At 36.6% G+C, this 23751-nt stretch overlaps 1 protein-coding gene across 1 annotated transcript; it reads left to right on the plus strand.

Annotated features, from left to right (window-relative positions):
* The first annotated feature begins 9213 nt into the window (after positions 1-9213).
* Positions 9214-23244, plus strand: LOC121382636 (PC-esterase domain-containing protein 1A-like). Its single transcript, XM_041512169.1, has 5 exons — positions 9214-9263; positions 15185-15363; positions 16541-16620; positions 17873-18105; positions 19567-23244. The coding sequence occupies exons 2-5, from the start codon at positions 15288-15290 to the stop codon at positions 20513-20515; spliced, it is 1338 nt and encodes a 445-aa protein (XP_041368103.1). The 5' UTR covers positions 9214-9263; positions 15185-15287; the 3' UTR covers positions 20516-23244.
* The last annotated feature ends 507 nt before the right edge of the window (positions 23245-23751 follow it).

Raw genomic sequence — 23751 nt, forward strand, 5'->3', positions numbered from 1 at the left:
CTATATATCTGTTCAACTTGTTAAGATGATTGAAATGGTGCGGTTACGGACAAGCTACATTCTTTAAAGCCAGTCCTGGGAGAGTGGCAGTTCTCTTACAGGCAGAGTTAAATAGTCTTGTGTCGTGCTCGCTCGTGTTTCTGCTTGCTCGAGGTGCTTGCGTCGCAGGATCGAACCACATAAGTGGATTCATTCAACCGATTGGGGTTTTTTCCTCGTTCCAACAAGTGCATATAAAAGATCCCTTGCTGCATTAGGAAAAATGTAGCAGGTTTCCTCTGATGACTACGAGTCAGAATTACCTAATGTTTCACATCCAATAGTTGATGATTAATTTAATCAGTGTGCTCTAGCGGTGTCGTTAACCAAAACAAACTCTTTTATATCCGTTTTTCATACAATTAATATTATTGTAAAAACTTTTCGATGCTGTTGAAACATGTTCTCTTCACTAAATCGAACTATATGTGAATTACAATATAAACCTAAAATTATTTAATAATCCATAGATACTGAGTTTTGTTAAAAGCAAAGAATAAATTATCAATGAAATGAAAATAAGTGCTGAATTTCCAATAAAAAAATATATTGATGCTTATTACTGAAGTATAACGAAACACAAATTCGACTGGAAACAGTTAATATGGACAATAGAGAATCATAAATATGAAATGAATGGTGTGAATATATTTCCAAGAGTTCAGATGCAAGAATCGAGAAATCGATTTTAGTAATTTTCTGTAAAAGAGAGGTTTTTTGTCATGCTTTCTATGTAAAACATATCAAGTCCACAATGGGCGATGTTAAGTTGAAATAAGTAAAGAAAATAAAGGACATAATTTTAAAAAAACGAGTATGAAAACCAGAACATAACGCCTTGAACTGAGTAATGATAGTAAATGGCGTTTATCGGTTTTTTTGCGGCTGAACTCTTCATATTTATTTAATTTTGTTTTTAAATATAATAATCGGACGTCTATGAACAAGTATTATTGTCAGTGTGTTATATGTTCAATGTGATTTACAGCGAAATACAAATTCGACAAAACGGATACTACATGGTCAAACGAGATGAAAGCAAAGTATGTTTGTAGCTGATAGTGCAATAGTAGTCTATAAACAAATATTACTGTCAGCGCTTTGAACGGATTTGGATGGATTTATTATACAACACTCAGACACATAATGTCATTACAATTAAAAGGACATTCCTGAGTTTGCTGCAATTTTTAAGATGTTATCGACTAACAGAGACTTTTTAACGATTGTAATTACATATCAAATATATGTTTCTGCATAAAATATTAGTGGCTGTATATTAAACATGTTTCTGATCGTTCTAATATTTGTACAAGGTTAAATTTCATTTTATTTCCTAAAATACGTTTTTTTCGTACGTACGAAATTATTTGAGGACAAACTCCAGTTTGGGCTTCTTACAAATATTAAGACGACCAGAAACACATTATATATACAGACGCTGATATTCTAAACAAGAAAATGTATTTAATTTGTAAATTTAATCGTAGAAATATTTTATTAGTCGGAAACATCTTACAATGCAGCAACGGATACCATGAAGCATCTTAACATATGTTATAATAATGCATACCGATGGATGATCGGACAACGACGACCATACAGTGCCAGCAAGATGTTTGTCAGTCATCGAGTAAAAAGCTTTGGCGCTTTACTTCGCTCAACAGCATATTCGCTGAAGAGCAGAATCGAAACAACTTCAAACGACCTACTTGCCCACCTGCGGCGTACAACTGTGTACGTCAAATCTGTATGTGTAAATCGCTGGCACAAGCTGCTGTATATTATGTAATTAGTTTTGTATGTGATGTTTATATATGTTCTATGGATCTCTGATCTGAAATAAAAATCTATTATTATTATTATTATTATTATTATTATTATTATTATTAAACTCAGGAATGTTCCTTTAAATAGGACAACTCAAATACAGTTATCCTACATGACATGAATACGCATCAGCATAGAATATCTATAGTTAACAATGAACACAGGGTACCTAATCAAAATATCAGGTATCTAAAAAGTGCGGAGAAATATCAATTCACAATTTCACAAGACTAGATATTTCTAAAAATAAATAAGCAAGTTTTTTCAATGATGGTGCATTACATAAAGACAGCATACCTTTCATTTTATAACACTAGTATTAGTTTTATATATAAAAAAAATCTAACGTTTTCAATATTTTGATTTTTACAACTGAATAAATAATGATATTCATCTCCGATATCAGTATTGCATGTTTGTTTGTTTGTTTGTTATTGTTGTTGTTGTTTTTTTTAATATTAAACCATCTGTTTCGAGCGGCAATCTTAGGCTACATTTGACGCACAAACTTTAGTTATCCATTAGATATTTAGGTACGGTAATCTCGTCAAACATGTGTCGAAGTAAAATTTCGTTTTGAATAAATGTATAAAATTAACCCTTAGAAGAATTTGAAATGTTCGAAAAACCGCTGTTGTATAAACTGATCGCAGAGTTTTTGTTTTACTTCTTATTTATAGGTTTGGAAATCGCCTCCCCATTCCCGTGTTATCGAAAATACTTTTTAAAATAAATTTTAGCTACTCCTCTGTAATGAATGGCAACAACCATGGGCATCATTTTCTGAAAAAAGGTGTGGGATGGGGCGTAACTAGCGGTAGGGGGGATAGATCCTCTTCTTGGTTTTAAGTATGTAACCTCCCTAAAATGGCTGCAAAATGGTATTTTAGAGCCTGTAGATTTCAAAATTTCAGGGGGGGGGGGGGGATGACACTGGACTCCCTAATGTCTTACGCCTTCCATGTTTGTTCGTTCCAAGAATTCGTCTCCACCCCACCCCCTCCGCAAATTTTTTTAAATCCTAGCTACAGCCCTGCATTGTGGTCGCAATACATTACTGCGTGATAATGTGTTATTTATACTAACATACATTGTAAACTACTGAAAATTAACACTTAACTATTTTTTATAATTTGCACAGATTTACGTATACGAAGAAGATCGTTTCATTTCCAACTTAAATGTAGCATTAGATACTATTATAATTGTAACCCAAACGATCAATATTGGTTTTCAAGTAAAGCATATATCATTTGTATAGATTACAGTGTTTAAAAGCCTACGACTGAAAAAAAGAAGCCATATAAATAAAATAAGAAAGAAAGAAGAAGGAAATTATTTATTTAACGACACACTCAACACATTTTATTTACGGTTATATGGCGTCGGACATATGGTTAAGGACCACACATATATTGAGGGAGGGAACCCGCTGTCACCACTTCATGGACTACGCTTTTCGATTAGTAGCAAGGGATCTTTTATATGCACCATCCCATAGACAGGATAGCACATACCACGGCCTTTGATGTACCAGTCGTGGTGCACTGGATTGGAGCGAGAAATGGCCCAATGGGTCCAATGATGGGGATCGATCCCAAACCGACCGCACATCAAGCGAGCGCTTTACCACTGGGCTACGTCTCGCCCATATAAATAAAATAAACAACATAATTAAAATAACTGCTATCATGCCACCGTTTTATTTGGAACTTTAAAGGGACATTCCTGAGTTTGCTGCATTGTAAGATGTTTCCGACTCATAAGATATTTCTACGATTAAACTTGCATATTAAATATATTTTCTTGTTTAGAATATCAGTGTCTGTTTATTCAATGCGTCTCTGGTCGTCTTAATATTTGTAAGAAGCCCAAACTGGATTTTGTCTTCAAATAATTTCGTACGTACGAAAAAAAACCCATTTTAGACAATAAGATGAAATGTAACCTAGTACAAATATTAGAACGATCAGAAACACGTTTAATATACAGCCACTAATAGTTTATGCAGAAAAATATATTTGATATGTAATTACAATCGTTAAAAAGTCTCTGTTAGTCAATAACATCTTAAAAAGTGCAGCAAACACAGGAATGTCCCTTTAAGCATTTTAATTAGACCAACTCGTGTTGTAGGCATATAAGAACATAATGAACATAACATGTAGCTTTTCAAAACTTGGGGGGGAGAGACATATCCTCCCGCCCCCTACCAAGTGACACCCATGACCATCGACTATTGGATGTCAAACATAATATGATCATTAGTTTAATTTCCAGCTTTAACATTATTAAAGAATTATGTCGGTCTGTATAACAACTCGGAAAATGGCAAACATATGCGCTTGTGAAACTATTTCAATATAAGTTTCAGGGGCGTAGCGTGATCTAGACCGGGGGGGGGGGGGGGGGGGGGGGTTCGAATATGAACCAAGTGGACCTTTTTCTTTTTTATTTTTGCACCACCAGAAACTCCATATGTATAAACCTGTATGTTTTAGTTCTGAAAGCGGACCATTTGCTTCAGCGCGGGGGGGGGGGGGGGGGGGGTCGGGTCGTCTGAACCCCCCAACGACGCTAGTTTTTGGGGTGTGGATGTGATTTAACTTTGTTTACAGGGCATAGTCATAGACTATTTAGGACACAACTGAAAAAAAAATTCGGGGTGGGGGGTGGGGGTATTTAACTGGAGGGCATGTCCCGACATCCCCCGCCAAATGACACCCATTACCTAGATTCATCGGTCTTTTCTTCCAGCGTTCCAGTTGCCACCGATTAATGCTGTAATCCTACCGTCGATAAAGAATCGCTGGCGCTGTCAGTGACCGTTTTGCACAGGAGCAAATAATTTGCACATATCCATGGTAACTGCTTAACAAGTCTGACAATTAAAATTAAATCGATCTTCTGACATTATAGCTGCGTGCAATCATTGTAAGGATAGATTTGTAAACTGAATCCCAAACCACACGTGTAACGTGTGAGTGATTTCTAGTCACAATAATAATGTGAATTCGACGTTTTGTCAGGGGCGTGTGCAGGAAATTTTGCAGGTGGGGGGGGGGGGGGTTGAGGTGTCTGACGAAGCTCGACACCGCGAGCGCCGCAGGCGCGAAGCCCGTGGCGAGGGGGGGGGGGGGTATCTGGGGGGATATGAAAAAAAAATTCGCCTTGATATTATAAGTACATGTTTTGTTGAACAACATACACGTTTTGATAAAACACTGAAAAGTTTTGTGTTAGAAAGTTTTGGCTGTAAGCTATATACACCTAAACGTTTCACTCACCGAAACAGGTAATGTAGTTAACAATATATACGGAACGTGCGGTAAACTTTGTTACATCTTTTGACGCACGTGCGGTAAACTTTGCTACATAGCGGCCAGTTTAGTGCTCATTTGAAACGTAGAAATACTAATAAAAAGGTATAATCTATTTGGATACAGCTGTCTGTTTATAGACTTCCGAACGTTCCAGCATCCTGTTCATTCAGGCTTAGGTTTAGGTTTAGGGTTAGTGGTAGTATTAACATGCATGCTGGAACTTTCGGAAGCCTTTCCCATTCTTAATTTTAGGCTCCATATTTGTTTAATTTTACATCAGAGCCAGTCTACAAGCTCCCTTTAAATTAATAATTTCTGGCGAGAAACAAAGGTTTTAGTCCGGGAGCCCATAGAGGTTTAATTAGCATTGCGAGTACAAAAGGTCTGAGGCCTGGAATATGTAGGTGTGGGCTGTGGGACCCCCAAACGGCCATTCTTTTACCCCAGTCTTATGAGTGTCATCAACTGCTTTTGCATGAAGGCATATCTTGGTATCCGCCTCCTCGTGGTTATTTCTAAGATCATCGACCACATCACACTTCAGAACTCCATCCACAACTTTGAAATGATGGCATTCCCCTGGAATATCAAGGTAGAGCTGGCGGCTTCCAATTATCTGTGCATATTGCTGGTCCTGCCTCTCCCTTGCCAGGAACTGTGAAAGTTGAGTTTTGAATGATCAAAAACTCTCTGTTATCTGCTCCTCTTCTGCCTCACTCCATATCTTTCAAAGATGCCTGTGGGTAGTTGTCAAAGACGAGGTGAATTTGAATGATAGACAATGCCATTGTTTGAATCAGAATGTTTCTTGCAAGTCCTTCGTAAGTTGAGGGTAGACAGTGAGGTAATGTATGAAGGTGAAATTGGCCGTCTACAATGCATACACATGTGAATTCGGGGTGGCCTTTTTCGTCTTTCACCTCTGATTCCATTAAATGGAAGGGAGCACTTTTTTCGGTTTTTGCCATTGTTCCATCTGTGCTGCACATTGACAATGATACAGGTGTGAGTGAATATTCAAATATAAATGGCAAGTCCAGATTCCGTTTGGTTGCTAGTAACACCAGGTGAACCCTAAGATCTGTTGTACTCTCAAGTTCAGCTATTCTGTGGTCTTTAGCTCTTTGATTCTTCACACAATCATTTGTAAAGGACTTTATCTTCTCTTCAAATCTGTTGAGATTACTAATGCAGGACTGTAGGAATTCTCGGTGGTGTGACTGTCCATTTTCTGGAACGCTGAGCAGACTTTCCCGAATCTTGTCACTGGCAGCCTTCCCTGTGCTTATGTTAAGCAGATAACAGGGAGTTTTTGATAACAGGACCTCAACAAAGGAGACCACAGGCCAATAGTGATGCCTTGAAATCGAGATCATTCTAAACCCAACTACCACAGTTCCTGGCAAAGTTGTAGATGGAGTTCTCAAGTGGGAAGTGGTCGATGACCTTAGACATACCACTTAGACAACCACAAGGAGGCGGATACCAAGATATGCCTTCATGCAAAAGCAGTTGATGACACTCACAATACTGGGGTAAAATGAAATACTGACATAGCAGTCATCATGCTGTATGACTGCAGAAAGTTTGAGTCGCCACTGTGGATTGATGTTGGTACAGCTGCCAAAACTAACCACAGATATACCAATATAATCGCTATTTACCAGATACCTGGCCCTCAGATATGTGCAGCACTACCAGGATTCCATACATTCACCGGTAGTGACTACACTGGATCATTTGTTTGCAAGGGAAAGTTGAGACCATCTGCTAAGCTGGAAAAGAATACCGAGGTACAAAAAGCATTTGAAGATATGGCGATTGATGCAGAACTCAGTCATATCATACAAAATACCCTGCAAACATTTACCGCTAGCATTTATGGAACAAAGGATACAAGCAAGACAACACTCAATGCCTTTCAATACAAGATATTTGAAAAGGGTTATGGACCAAAGTCAACGACAAAAAATCTGTTGGAGAAGCTGAAGGCCATAATTGCAAGTGCCATTCCACCATGTGAAGCAGAGCTAACCATGCATATCAAACATGCATCCTTTGTTTCAGAAATGTGGGTGAATACCGATCTCACTGATACAACTGCCAGAAACCCTCATTCCAGATGAAAACGGGATCGATGATGATGAGAGCATCGAAGAGGATGACATGACAGTATCATCTGATGATGAGGCAGTCCTTTTTGAGGATGAAGATTAAGGAAGGTGAAAGTTGTTTAGGCAGGCAATGAGATGGAACCAGACTGGAACTTAAGTTCTGTTTTGATCAATAATTTTCTTTCTATCTGGTGACTAATCAGGAAAATGAACCTTGAGTTGAATTTTGATCACATCAATAACTTAGTTTAGATTTAGGGACACACTTTTCGTTTTGACCTAGTCCTGGAGTTCGACTGCATTTAGTATAATCATATACTCACATTCTTTATTCATGCTGTGGTTTTGGAGAAATCCCATTTTTATTTCATGTGTTTTAGCACAGAATCGAAAGTATATCGGGTGGCTTGCAGCTTGGACAGAATTCTCCAAAATTGATTATTCAAATGAGTGACCATTACATCACCCAGAACCATCACCTATGGACCCTGTGAACTAGCTTGCATCTTAAGTTTGGTATACCAGGCTTTTCACTGTTCAACTAATAGTACACTCAGAATTTCACTGGACACTGGTAAAAACAATGGAACAAGTACGTATAACTATTACAACAGTTCATGCAAAAGGTATCACTGCTATAACACTCACACTGAGAATTAAAGGCAATGAGAAGATCAAGTAAATGTAATCTTTCATTGTTCAAATGTGAAAATAGTCATATTATCATATTCATATAATATTACAATCAAATAGAAAACTATTTAGTTATATTAATCATACATTTTCATTTCACGCTCATTGTATTTAAAGTGGACTAACTACAGGAGTTGACATTAAAAATGACGGATCTTGTTTAACATACCAACAGAGAACATATTAATGTTTTGATGTACTCGTGAATGCTAATAAACCTGATATTGGGCAAATTGTGACCTTTGACCTTAAGTAAATTCAGTACAGGGGTTCATATTTAAGAATCATTGATCCTTAGTGGGGGTACCCTAAGGAATATTTTGGAATCGGTTTCTTTTAACGTTAGTTTCGTTGATGTACTTGATCGTGCTAATTAAACCTGAAATTGGATGGATTTTGACCTTTGACCCGTTCTTAAGTGGATTCGGTACAGGTTTTGACACTTAAGAATCACTGATCTTTAGTCAGGGTACCCTAAAGAATATTTTGGCATCAGTTTCGTTGATGTACTCAACCATGCTAATTAAACTTCTAATTAGTGCTAATTAGGGGCGTTCTTAACTGGACTAAGTACAGGGGATGACACTTAAGAATGGTAGATCTTAATTAGTACATCAACAGAGAAAATTTTAACGTTAGTTTCGTTGATGTACTCGATCGTGCTAATTAACCTGAAAATGGGTGAATTGTGACCTTTGACCTGTTCTTAAGTGGATTCAGTACAGGTTTTGACACTTAAGAATCACCGATCCTTAGTCAGGGTACCCTAAAGAATATTTTGGCATCAGTTTCGTTGATGTACTCAACCATGCTAATTAAACTTCTAATTAGTGCTAATTAGGGGCGTTCTTAAGTGGACTAAGTACAGGAGTTGACACTTAAGAATGGTGGATCTTAATTAGTACATCAACAGAGAACATTTTGGTGTAGGTTTGATTGGTGTACTCAACCATGCTAATTAAACTTAAAATTTGGGGTATTTTGAGGGGCGGCCCCTCGGACTGATACAGGAGATGACACTTAAGAATGGCCGTTTGGGGGTCACACAGCCCACACCTACATATTCCGGGCCTCAAACCTTTTGTACTCGCAATGCTAATTAAACCTCTCTGGGCTCCTGGTTTATTTAGTGCTCTTAAAAAATATAAAGGAGAGTCTCGACGAAGAAGAAAGTTGAATGCGCGAAGTTTCGAAGTTTGTTGTTCCCCGACTTCGGTCCAACAAGAGTAAGCTGTTAGATACTCCGACCTGCGGTTTTGCAAGAGTATTATTTTATTTCATTTGTTATCTGAACATAACCCGTGGGTTCATCCGAAAGTCTTCAAATTGTGCACAGGAACTTAAAAAAACACCTGTTGAACTCTGCTCTTTTATTTTTAACAGGTGCACCAATTATCCAATAATGTCACAAAGCTGCAGTTACCGGAGTCATTTTTTTTTTTTTTTTATATAACCATCGACCTTAATTTACCAGGTTTACGTACTGTCAAATGTCATTCTTCGATATTGACTATACTCGCTGCCGATGTCCAACACTACAGGTTCTAATAGTCCAAATCAATTCCTATTGCCGATAATGTTAACGTTTACTAATAAAACTGATATAAGCAGCCTATCAACACACCCATGAAGTATAGCAATAGAAAATGTGTCACCTGACATCAAATCCACCTGCAAGAAAATTGGGGGTCACATACCATTTAAGAGATTTAATGTTTTTAATAGCAACCTTCCTTTTTGCTGAAAATTGCAGTTTCATTTTTGGGGGTACCCCGCATTAGTTTCAGTGTCTGGTATATAGGCTACTGTATAACAAATACAATTATACAAGTGTATTTATTTATTGTCATTGGATAATAGTATTTACACAAACAATCAATGTCACATATTACTAGCAATCACCCACAGCTGCTTTTACTCGGTAAATATTTGATGGTGCACCTCGAACTTTGACACAGAACTCTCTTCTTTGGTACTATGCAACCTATTAAAAGTACTGAGCCTACTCCATTTTGAAACAGAAAGTAATGGAAAATAAAAAGTCTGAACCACATTGTTAACAACTACGATAAATTACTCGCCTACCTTTAGCTACTGTTAGATTTTAACAAATTTTGTTCACACAATTCTTGAGAAAGAAAAAAATATATTACACATGGATTTATCTAGTCTGAATCAAATGTAGTGCTCAGTTTACTGGGTCTGCCTTGGATTAGGATTTATCCAGGTGTTGTATGGTACCTTGCCAAAAGTAAATGTAACAGAAAAATCATAATTTCCTGGCTATAAATTCCCAATGTGGTGAATAAATATATTGGTAATTATTCTGATAAATTGATTGAACAAAATAAATAATTCTCACAGAATCCCCAAAACAACTGGAAACAGCTGTGGTAACCCGAGTACGACTGGTACATCAAAGTCCGTGGCATGTGCTATCCTGTCTATGGGGGATGGTGCATATAAAAGATCCCTTGCTGCTAATTGAAAAGACAGCAGGTTTCCTCTCTCAATATCTGTGTGGTCCTTAATCATATGTCCGACGCCATATAACCGTAAATAAAATGTGTTGAGTGCGTCATTAAATAAACCATTTCCTTCCTTCCTACTTTTCACACATGACTGCACATTAAAGGAAAGTCTTCTTCGGACAATATTCTTTCTTATCAATTCATATAGGATCATCATACCTTGCATGCAAGCACAACTTCAGATGTTGGTGTATCGCTTATCATAACTAGGTCACTGCAACCTACTTTTCATGCACATCAAAGGAAATTTTTTCCAGGTTATATCTTCCTCATTAATTCAAATAGGATCATCAAACCTTGGAATTGGAGTATGTTGTGCACTATGTCACTGCTTTTCATGTAAAATTGCATATTAAAGGACATCCTTGTCCGGGCAATATCTTTCTTACAACCCTGCAATTAAGAAAATGATCATGGCAGAAAAATAAGGTCCACAGCAATTTTACTGTTAACATGTTTGCATCTCTGGATTGTAAATAAATGATGAGTTTATTTGCGTTGTTTGCCAGTATGCTATAAGGCTCATTTATACCAGTGTTGGAGAAAATTTTATTAAACAAAACGATCTCTCTCTATATATGTATATTTACAAATATTAGGCTGAGCATAACACTCCGAGCGACTTGTGCACTGCACATGCTATGAACAGTCAGCAGAGTGCAAATACCTAGTGCAGCCAGACCCAAGCAGAAAAACGTCCGCTAGACTGGTTTAAGCACTTCACAGTAAAACAAATGGCCATGTTGGGAACCAATCAAATAGTTTGCAAACGTTAGCGAAACGCTTGCTGGTTGAACTTGGATTGAGAATTTACATATATTTCTGATCATGCCCGATGGAGCTGAGATTCAGATACTTTAGTGATAACAGTGTAGTTATTATTTTCTTATTTACTTAAAATCTGTTTTCAGTTCACAAAGTTTATTTAATTTTTTTACAATGAGGAAAAAATCCATCTGGAAACAAAAAATCCAATATAGTCCACAACAAAACAAATGCTGCAGAGAAAGAAAAATACACAGCAATCTCCACGGCATTGCCGAAAGGGTTGCCGTATCATTTGATTTCATATTACAAATTCAAACACCTGACTGGCGTATCATGTACCATACATCACAGTTACTCGTGTTTGGTGTGAAGTCAGTTACAAAGGTCTACTTTTGGGGAAGGCAAAGTGCTCTTTGAATTGTATTCATTGGTAGGTGATCCAGTCTTTATACTGTATATACATCCGTACGTCCATCTGTTAACGTTTTCTTGTCCGGACCATATCTTGCATACAGGACCATCAAACCTCACACGTAGGAACAAGTTGCAGGACTAGCTATGCCACTCGCCAGTTGCAAATTTCAGGAACAATTGGTGAATTTTATTTTGATTTGGTGAAAATATTTCATGTAATAATTGGTATTTTGTTGAAAAATAACAGTGGAGTTTGCATATTTAAAGATAATTTGGCAAATGGCGGTGTTTCGCATACTATTACAAGGTCACTGTGAACTACTTTTCATGGTCTACTGCACATAACAGTAAATTCCTGTCCAGACCATATCTTGCATACAGGACCATCAAACATCACATGTAGGAACAACTTGGGATGGCGGTGTGTCGCGCTCTATTACAAGGTCTCTGTGAAGTACCTTTCATGGTCTACTGCACATAACAGAAAATTCTTGTCCAGACCATATCGTGCATACGGGAACATCTAACCTGACATGTAGGAACAACTTGGGATGGCAGTGTGTCGCATACTATTACTAGGTCACTGTGACCTACATTTCACAATCTAGTGCACATAACAGTAAATCTTTGTCTGGACCATATCTTGCATACAGGACCATCAAACCTCACATAAACTGTTGTTCTGCCAATATAAATTTGTCACCAGAGTACCGATGCTAAACAAAATTTCCCTTTCTAATAAAGAACAATAACTTCATTAATTAGACAGCACCTTCTCCAATGGATACAGTATCATCAGCAGTTGGTCCAAAATAAACTGTTTATCCATCCCATTGCAAACATTTCTCATAATCAGAATTGAATCATACCCGTAACATATTCATTAATATCTATGGTTTTCCATCAAACTTCTGACGGGCATATCATGAACCTTACCAGTACTCTTGTTTAGATTACCACGTGGCCATTCACTAGAATGCTAAAACAGTTGAACATTAATTTTTATGTGCAAAAGTTACACATTATTTTTGCTAGGTTAACAAATAAAAAATAATTGTTAAAAGTTAGCTATCTAATAAAAATCAAATATGAAAGTAAAAAATATTTTTAAAATTGTAATTAATGGTTAATTTGTCCAACATTTATTTCTATTTACTCTGTAACCAACGGAATGATGGAATATATATATATACCATTGTCGATTATCCATTGTACATGTAGGAATCTCAACCACACTCTTAATTTGTTTTTCTTCAATCCAAGCTTTGTCTTTCATTTTGCAAACATTTCTTTTTCTGTTTAACTAACAGGCTTCAATGTAATGTATACCATTACAAATTATCCATTATAGAAATCTCAACCACACTTGATTTTTTTTTTCTCTTCGACAGGCCTCAATGTAATGTATACCATTACAAATTATCCATTATAGAAATCTCAACCACTCTTGATTTTTTTTTATCACAACCCAAGCTTTATCTTCTGTAACTGGGAAAGCAGACACTGTGTGCTTATCATCTTTTGCACAAAGGAATGTTGCTTCAATGTCAAATCCATCTTTGGAGACTATTTGACCATGGAAAATATTTGTAGATTTCTTGGTAGCAAATTGTATGAAGACAAAGCTTCCAGGTGCTTGATTAGATACACATTTCTTTGGTAGTTTGGTTTCACAAGTTGAAACAGGCAGTTCTGCGACATCCTTCATATTGACTAAGTGAACCAAGTACTTCAAAGATCATCGGCTGGTAGGTACAGGGTTCGCAGCCCGGTACCCCCAGAGCGAATTTTAACGACTCCATGGGAAGGTGTAAGACCACTACACCCTCTTTTCTCTCTCTCTCACTAACAACTAATGACTAACCTACTGTCCTGGACAGTCGGCCCAGATAGCTGAGGTGTGTGCCCAGGACAGCGTGCTTGAACCTTAATTGGATATAAGCACAAAAATAAGTTGAAATGAAAATGAATGTCAAGTTGGCTGGGAAACAAAACTCAAATTACTTCGTTCAGTTTGCAGGAACATTATGACATTGGATAGCATCATTGACAACTATGTTTCCCTTGAGCACATCACTCCATACATTATACATGTACATCTTACTTCACCACAGATGCCATCCATTGGGCCTTTCTCGTGATAAATAGCAAAAAAGCTCCAATCTGCAGTACATCCGATGTCTGTCTTGTGATGTCATAGTATCTTTTTATCCATTGTCAATAAAGATTTTATATTTTGTTGGTTGGCCAGCCATGTTGGCATCAAGAAGCATGAAATTGACAGATTAGCTGCCAAGCGTTTTTTTTGGGGTTTTTCCCCCATGTCAAAATGGGTGTCCCATATGTACATGTGTACTGATTTTACCATCTTATCAACCAATATGTTTTTTCAAATTTGCAAGATGATTGGAATGGTGCAGTTGCAAAAAGCTTCATTCTATCTTGAAAGCAAGTCCTGTGAGAATTGCAGTTCTAAAGACCATTTATTCTGAGCACTGACACTGTGTTACATTTTGCTGGAGTGCAATCATCAATAGCAAATATAAAAAATAATCATGTCGATTCCATCCTGAAGTTATAAATATTTTTTTTAAAGATAAATAATTGTATTCTAAATATTAATATTATTATCTGTAACCTTTGTACTTTTGCATTTGTTGATTATAATTGTTAAATCTATATACTGATGTCAGTCATTCACAATCATATACTTTGTTTGACACCCGATAGTCAGTGTGTTTTGTGTGTCAAGTTGTCGTTATTCATTCATTTGGTTTGGAGATGGAGGGTGGGCCATGGAGATAAGAAGGAAAAAAAGAGTATAATTATATCTAATTTACTCTTATTCATAATTATATCAACACTTGGTCTAAAAAGATAGAAGAAACCTGGATGTGGGGTCTGCATACAAGCCCCTTACCGTAGTTTTCTGGGATATCCTCACAATGTAAAATTAAAAATAATCCATTACAACAAGAAATCTATAAATGTTCCCCATCTTCTTTCAAATTTCCCTCACCTGCCAATAAAAAACTTTAAAAGCAATTTTGGCCATGAGATAGCATTTTACATAAAAACAACTTATCAAAGGTATAGCAGGGCTTGAACTTAAGGATTTGTCTCCCACAGCAATTTGTTTTTTAATTACAATGGGTGAAATGGCCCATCGACGCCAGTTTTTAGCCGGCCAGCCTATGGCAGTTGTAAAAAAAAGAAGTAACTTTTGTAGTAAATAAACATAACTGAAGTGTTATTTTCCTGTAGGCCTATGTAGACATTTCAAATGTACAAATGTTATATTACTGGCAATACATTTTGCCATGGTAGAGTAGCTTTACCAATGGCAAAAAAAGTGATCATCAGTGATTCTCTTGACCTACAATAATTCATATTTCAATACCAGCAATTGCCATTGGTTCCATCATTAAGTGCGAGCCCTGCATATATCTGTACTTGTGTTCTAATTTTGTAGATCTTTGATTTCGAAGGTGCACACACCTCTGTAAACAGATGAGTTACCGAGAAGAATTGAATGGATGACTCGTGACGTGTTTGATTGCTGCTGATTGATCAACATGGCACATATCTTCCTCTGTAAGGATGTCAAGAAATTGCTCAAGAATAAACTTGTCGTTATCTTGGGCAGCTCAGGTAATTAAAACTGACACTTGGCTCAACTTTTTAATTAGCAGTTTGACCAAGTGAAATAAAATGTAATGAAACTAAAATATTCATATACTTACCTTTGTTTGACACCCAAAAGCCGGGTGTCGTTAATCATTCATTCATTCATTTTCTTTAAAACAAAAGGGTGTTGGTTACTGGATTTTTGTTAGTATTGGTTGTATTAAATGAAGGGCGCAGAAAAATAAAGGGGGGTGGAAAACATGAAAGGAGGGCAGCAAAATGCAATAGCGGGGCGGGCCACCCCGCTTAAATGGAGCAGTGAGAACACTAGTATTTGAACACTTGCCTTCCTTAAATCACAAGCCAATAAAAATATAACCAGAAGATACAAACACAAACATTGGTAGTAGTAACAACCTGTGTTTGCTCATCGGGATAAATTCAGGTTTCAGAATCATACTACAGATAATTTAATCACAAATGCAGGCATAACTTGTGCCAAGTTCACTCAATTTTAGCCCGTTAATAACAGTCACACGATTGACTTAAGTCAAAATGGTGCAAAAGGCTTTCATATGTCATTTTATTTAACTTATTTTCATGCTAATATCCAATTAAGGTTCAAGCACGCTGTCCTGGGCACACACCTCAGCTATCTGTGCTGTCTGTCCAGGACAGTGGGTGGGTTGTTGGTGAGGGAGAAGAGGGTGTATAGTGGTCTTACACGTACCAAAGACTGGGTGGGAGCCGGTACCGGGCTGCGAACCCTATACCTACCAGCCTTATATCCGATGGCTTAACCACACCACCACCTAGGCTGGTGATTTCATGCTAGTGATTCTTGTGTTTTATGATTTCTTTGTCTGGCTAGGTCAAATGGAACTAGGCAAATCACCTTTTTTTATGCAACTTGGACAAGCAGAACAGTTTTGTAAATCTTCATTTTACACATTACACCACCAAAATTACTGAAATGTTCAGGGCTAGCTCTGGGTCAGATGAGAATTTTACTATATTATCTACTAAACTTAAACAAATTACAGAAACAGAATTATTTTGTAATAAAATATCAATTATTACATGAAATTATTTTGTCAAATTAACATGAAATTGGCAAGTACCAGAGCTAGCCGAGAATGTTGTTCTAAATGATGATATTCATTCTTAACGCGAACAACATCTCATACCTTGTTTTCTGTAGTACAACGAGCTATATACAAGGATCTGGTTCTTCTGCTGCAAAAAAACAAGTATCTGACAGACAAACAGCTTCGCATGAAGGTCAGTTTAGCAAAGAAAACTTAAAGGGACATTCCTGAGTTTGCTGCAATGTATAAGATGTTACCGACTAACAGAGACTATTTATCGATTGTAATTACATATCAAATATATTTTTCTGCATAAAATATTAGTGGCTGTATATTAAACGTGTTTCTGAGCGTTCTAATATTTGTACTAGGTTAAATTTCATTTTGATTTCCTATACAAGATTTTTTCGTACGTACGAAATTATTTGAAGACAAAATTATTTGAAGACAAAATTCAGTTTGGGCTTCTTACAAATATTAAGACGACCAGAAACACATTATATATACAGACACTCATATTCTAAACAAGAAAATATATTTAATATATAAGTTTAATCGTAGAAATATTTTATTAGTCGAAAACATCTTACAATGCAGCAAACTCGGGGATGTCCCGTTAAGAAGTCAGGAATTAAATGTTTCACACACAATGGATTTTACAGTGATCCTGGCAGGCATTGAAATAATTTGAGAATGGTTGTTCATGTCAGTTGTGAATTTGATTTTAATTTGGTGAAATAGTTTTATGTAATGATTTATATGTTGTTAAAATAATTTGAGAATGTTCGTTCATGTCTGCATGTCAATTGCAAATTTTGAAAGCCATTGGCAAATTTTGTTTTAATTTGGTGAAATAGTTTTATGTAACTTCATACAAATGTCCACTGAAATAAATGTAGACAATTTACTGATGGTATTAATTATGTAGCAAAACAATTATTAACCACATCTGTAAAATAATAGGTTTTACGGACCCATGAAATTCAGACATTTTGACATGTTTATAAGCAAAACAAAAAACCCAGAGGTGACTAAACTGAACCGTTGAACTTTAATGTGATTTAAGTGGCAGAGAGCTTACGATTTGTCTTGAAACATAGGACATGTTCTAATCAGTAAGAATCCGACAGGACTTGTTGTATAAGACTAAATGCATTCCGATTTAGGTGTTCTCACAGTATTTAACCGCATGCGACAAGTCGGTACAACTAATCCCATAATGAGAACGCCCCTTAAATCAGTACATATAACACACCCTGTCCACTGCCAAATTAACCATAATTTTGCTAATTTCTATACAAAGTGGCTACCTATGATAAAAAATCATCTTTAATGAAGCCCTAGTGATATTTCATCTCTTCTTCAGGTGCATGAGTTAAGCAATTCCAATTCACCTAACATACAATGGTTACTAAAATAATTCTAATCGCTACTGTTTCTTGCAGGGAGAAATGCATTTTGAAGGTGATGAGTTGATAGCCGGTGGTGTGAAGGCTCGGCTGAACAATGGTGTAAACTTCCGCGAGGTTCGGGAGTACAAGACGGACCACCACTGGATCAAGTACTACTTCATCACACGCTGCTACAACACCTATATTGAAACCATCCTCGAGGAACTGGCAAAAGAGCCTCAACCAGATGTCCTTCTTGTCAACTCGTCTCTCTGGGATGTAACCAGGTGGGTGGACATAGGTCAGACAACTCCAGATAACAAACCAGGGATTCAGGCTATCTGTCGGTTACACCAGTAAAACGAAAATAGAAAGAGAATGTACTTCTGTTTACCTATAAAAAAGTGTTCATATTGGTCATGTAATTTTAAGATAGGAAGTAGAGGAAAATGATAATTGATTGCAAAAAAAAAATTGTAGTATTTATAATAACTTAAAAGGTGCAGACCCTAGTTGGAACCTGTATAAATGTACGGTTATAATAAAAGAGAAGCTAAAGTCTGTGATGTTATAAATGTGGAAATACCATCTAAAATAACTTGAGCTTGTCTCGATAACCATTATTTCTCGGACAAACGTGCATTTTTAGAATTATGAAAAATGCATTTTGGGTAAACCTGGATAACCAAAATCATTTCAGGTGTATGAAAATGAATATTCTAAATAATAAAATGTAAGTACTTCTAATTTAAATTATCAAAAACGGATCTAATGGTAAAAAATATGTTGTAGTGTTTAAAACCTAGGGTCTCTAATGGTAAAAAATATGTTGTAGTGTTTAAAACCTAGGGTCTCTAATGGTAAAAAATATGTTGTAGCGTTTAAAGCCTAGGGTCTCTAATGGTAAAAAATATGTTGTAGCGTTTAAAGCCTAGGGTCTCTAATGGTAAAAAATATGTTGTAGCGTTTAAAACCTAGGGTCTCTAATGGTAAAAAATATGTTGTAGCGTTTAAAGCCTAGGTTCTCTAATGGTAAAAAATATGTTGTAGCGTTTAAAGCCTAGGGTCTCTAATGGTAAAAAATATGTTGTAGCGTTTAAAGCCTAGGGTCTCTAATGGTAAAAAATATGTTGTAGCGTTTAAAGCCTAGGGTCTCTAATGGTAAAAAATATGTTGTAGCGTTTAAAGCCTAGGGTCTCTAATGGTAAAAAATATGTTGTAGCGTTTAAAGCCTAGGGTCTCTAATGGTAAAAAATATGTTGTAGCGTTTAAAACCTAGGGTCTCTAATGGTAAAAAATATTCTCTAATGGTAAAAAATATGTTGTAGTGTTTAAAACCTAGGGTCTGTCACTTTAAGAAGAGAAACAATTTGTGTAAAAACATTGTAATATTCAGGGTTTCTGCCAGAAGGTACAAAGGGTAAAATAATCACTGCATTCCCTAAAATCTTGCAAGTTAATGGATACATTATATAATTTTAGAAAGATTATACCAAGAGAACTATTGTTTAAACTTTATCAAAGTATATGGAATGCAATGTCCAATTTCAAACGATTTAGAACCCATAACCACCTAGATGGGGCATTTATAATCTGTTTTGTTTTTATTATGTACCCTCATATTATTTTCTGGTGGGAAAACCTGATATTATGTTCATGATTCCATGACCCAATAGAGTTTTTAAATTTCATCCTATGATAAACGTCATCTGTAATGGAGTCCTAATGATATCTTGTCTCTTCTTCAGGTATGGCTATGGTGCTAACAGTGTTGTTCAGTTAAGAAAAAACATCACCAAGCTGTGTACCAGACTAAAGGAGATTCTTCCTGCGAGCTGCATGGTCCTCTGGAACTCGGCCATGCCCGTGTCTAAAGATGCCAAAGGTGGTGTCCTTGTTCCAGGAGCTGATTTTCTCAAATCTACCATTAGTGTGGAGGTCCTGGAGGCAAATTTCCTCACCTGCAGTCAGGTGGTTGAGTTTGGATTTGACGTTATAGATATTCACTTCCACCTGCAGAATCAGATCCATCGTCGTGCTGAGGACGGTGTACACTGGGATATGACTGCTCATCGGAGGATTTCTAATCTCATCCTCACTCATCTGTCAGAGGCTTGGGCTGTCCCGCTGCCATGCAATATTAAAAAACTGTTTGATCAGGCAAAGTTAACTAGCACAAACAAAATGTCAACTACAAAACCAGTGGTAATAGAAACTTCAACAAAGGTTCAGGAAACGCCAAAAATATCTCCTGCTCCAAACCAAACTTCAATGGAAGGTGGGTCTGGTAAGCAGAAAAAGAAAAGGGGAAAGAAACGGAACAATGCAGGCACATCGGCTGCTGTGGCACGAAACATGTTCCAGAATAGACAAATGCATGCAAAGTTCCATCCTGCTGTGGGAAATAAGCAATATGAGGCAGTTTGCAGTCAAGTCAATTCAATGGTGCAGAGATCCAAGTTTCTCCTCAGAGACGTGAACCATTCACACGAGTACGACATAAGTCCACACGCTCATCATTCAGGTGGCAGAGATCGAGCAAGGCATCTCTGTATGGAGTACGGAGAGCCATTGCATGACCCAAACTACACATCTTTTGAAGATAACTGGCAGCCTTACCAGGAAAGAGATCCTGTCCATTATCATGCAGCTCAGAGGGCCCATCCACGCTTTACGCCGTATAAGCCGTTCTACTGATTTTCAAAAGAGAGCGATCACGTCTGTTGTTTCCTAGTGTCTTTGTTGCTAATACACAGCATTGACTTTATTGGAATTCACGAGAAATTATTCCTCATCACTGACATAAGATATGCTGGAAATTAGATTTGAATTTGAAATTAATGATCGCTACAAATTTGTTTGACAAAACAAGCCCATTTTGTCCAGTTATTCTTGGTTATCCAGAGCAGAACAGCAGGTTTTGAAACTGATTTTCAGGAGCCAAAGTACAGTAACTGGATAGTCATTTTTCAACTACTAGAAATCCTTGTGTACATTGTATAATGGTGCTATAAGAATTATTGTGGGCTTTCCATTTTGTTGGTAAATTATTTTATATTGGACTACATTCACACCTGTAAAACACTGTCATCTTTTCAAATGTTTCATTTATTTTATCAATTACCTGAAATTATAGCCGACTATCATATTTAGTGTTTTCCCTAGCTTAATAGTCTAGCACCGTCTTGCCTTAATCAGTGCCATGCTGCCTTGAGATTAAACGAGCCTTTTTCAATAATTAATTCTAAAATTTCCTTTTATAAAACACTCACAAAATGTATTATAAAATATGCCTGTTATATATTTTGCCATTCATTTACTAAAGGTAGCAGATTAATTACATTTACCTTTATTTCAATTAATTTTTTGTCTTTAATGAAAAAAAACCCCACCCTAATGGTGAAAATGCACCAAAAGTGTTTAGTCAACCATGCCTTGCCAAATGTCTAGGGAAAACACTAATATTATACCAAAATAACTGATCTAGATTAAAGGAGTATCATTATGACAAATAAGAGTTCTTTGTTGGAAAGATGCCTATCCTATTGTAATGATTTATACATATGTCACTAAATGTTTACTCGTCTAAGCATCTATATTCTACATGTTTACCGGTAAAACTTCGAACACACAGGTCTCTACTACTTCCGTCATTTTGTCAAAAATCACTTTACGGTTTATCAGGAAATCACATTTGCTGCAGGACAGTGTGTTACAGGTGGTACATGGCCAAGCTGAATATACATGTAGCAACAAGTAGTTGCCGACGTTGGATTTTAACAAGTTTTTGTTGCTTTTCTTGCCTTTACTTTGTCTTTCTTTACTTATGTAATGTTTGTGAGCTTGTGATCAAAAGTTATTTTGCATTACAGTTATTTTGTTCGTACGTGTAGCCATTTTTGCTGCAGATTTGTCATACTCATGAGTTAATTAATTTTGCTTTTTAAATTGTCAAAATATTACACTATGCACAAGTCTTGGAGTTGGGTGCGCTTTTTATCTGTTAATTGAATAGTACTATCAAATAGTGAAATACTGGACACAAAATATTACATTGAGCAACAAGTTAGGGTACCTGATTTTGCCATTTGCCTGTTCATGTGAAGAACAAATCTAGTTACAGCACCCCAATCCTACCTTACACTAGTACTACTTGTTCTGCTGGTCGGTTTGTCTGAAGTTCATTTTCAGTTTTTCACAGGCAGCATTTCTGTCACAGGGTAAAAAGGGTATGGCACCAATTTTGGGGGGAGATTTAATTTTGTTACGTTAACCTTTTGACAAAATTAATGACTCTTATCATTACTGTAAGGCCTATGCTTTTTTTAACCCCAAACTTAACCTATTTTCTATCTCTGTTGACTGCAGTTTCATTCAGCACACACATTGTAAATATTCAATTCCATAGCGCCGTACCCAAAAATTGGGCAGAAACTCTGACAGGAGATAATATTTCAAAATCTTAGGTAACAGGAAGTAAGATTTTTACCTAGGTAACCCATTGTTTGGTGCATTAATTAAATTTGCGTAACCAGTGAGTAACCTAATCATATCATGTGTGTACTACACTGACATTCCGTAAGTATTTTAAACAAACTGATAAGAGTATTTTTCAACTGCCCAAAATCCATGTAAATGTGGGCTTTTTTAATAGTTTGCAACTGTTAATATTAAAACATTGTGGTTAGTGTGAATAAAAAAAATTGCATGGCCGATGCGCAAACAGAACAGTTGGCGTATGTGTGAAATATAGTGCTCTGGTTACACTTTTTTTGTTTGTTTTATATGTGACTTTCCAACCAAAGATTTTACGGGTTTTGTAATTTAAAAAAAAGTGTCCTTTCCTGTGCCCAAATTCGTTTTGTACTGCCATCACTCTTATTATAGTTTAGGTACAGCCCTGAATTCTGTGCATTTGTTTGTATTTTTCGACAATTGTTTTTGTATGTGTGTGCAGTAGAGCTAGCCTTTGTGCAGTGTTTATGATTTGAAAATCAGTGGTGAGCGATGAACAGCTCTTTTTGAAATTATGCCAGGTAGCAATTGATCTTAGTGTCCAAATGGAAAAACAGTATATTGGCATGTGACAACAGTTTTTAGCTCATGCAGAAATCTTGTTGGGTTTGTTTAGGGTTTTTTTAAAGGCACATGAGAGAGAGAGCAATTGCTTGTGTCAAAAGATAACCATAAGGACTGTGTGACCTTTTTGGTTTATATATATAGATATCTTTTATGTTGCTTCCATATCATCTTGTCAAATTATTACTTTTGTCATAATTTGTTGATGCACTATATCATGGACCTTGTATTGTGACCGGCGTCGTGGCAGGCCATCGGTCTACAGGCTGGTAGGTACTGGGTTCGGATCCCAGTCGAGGCATGGGATTTTTAATCCAGATACCGACTCCAAACCTTGAGTGAGTGCTCCGCAAGGCTCAATGGGTAGGTGCTATCCTGCCTGTGGGAAGCGCAAATAAAAGATCCCTTGCTGCTAATCGGAAGAGTAGCCCATGTAGTGGTGACAGCGGGTTTCCTCTCAAAATCTGTGTGGTCCTTAACCATATGTCGGACGCTATATAACCGTAACTAAAATGTGTTGAGTGCGTCGTTAAATAAAACACTTCTTTCTTGTATTGTGATATTATATTGTATTGTCATATTGTTACAGCTGTAATGTTTATAATTTAAATTACCTTTCCATAGACTTGGTTGTGTTACCCCATGTTCTTTCTTGATCATTTAATTCATATTCATGGTTAAAGGATTTCAAACTGCCAAATATTACCAAATGTGCCAAAATATTGTTCAGAGTATCAATCAAGACTACTAGAGTTTTAGTGTATAGTCATCAATTGTTGATAGACCAGTCGGTATAACTTCCCCACTTTGCCCTGTTGTTATAGGACAGTAGCCTACCATCAAAAACCCACAAT

This window comes from Gigantopelta aegis, chromosome 10 (genome assembly GCF_016097555.1).
Source record: "Gigantopelta aegis isolate Gae_Host chromosome 10, Gae_host_genome, whole genome shotgun sequence".
NCBI lineage: Eukaryota > Metazoa > Mollusca > Gastropoda > Neomphalida > Peltospiridae > Gigantopelta > Gigantopelta aegis.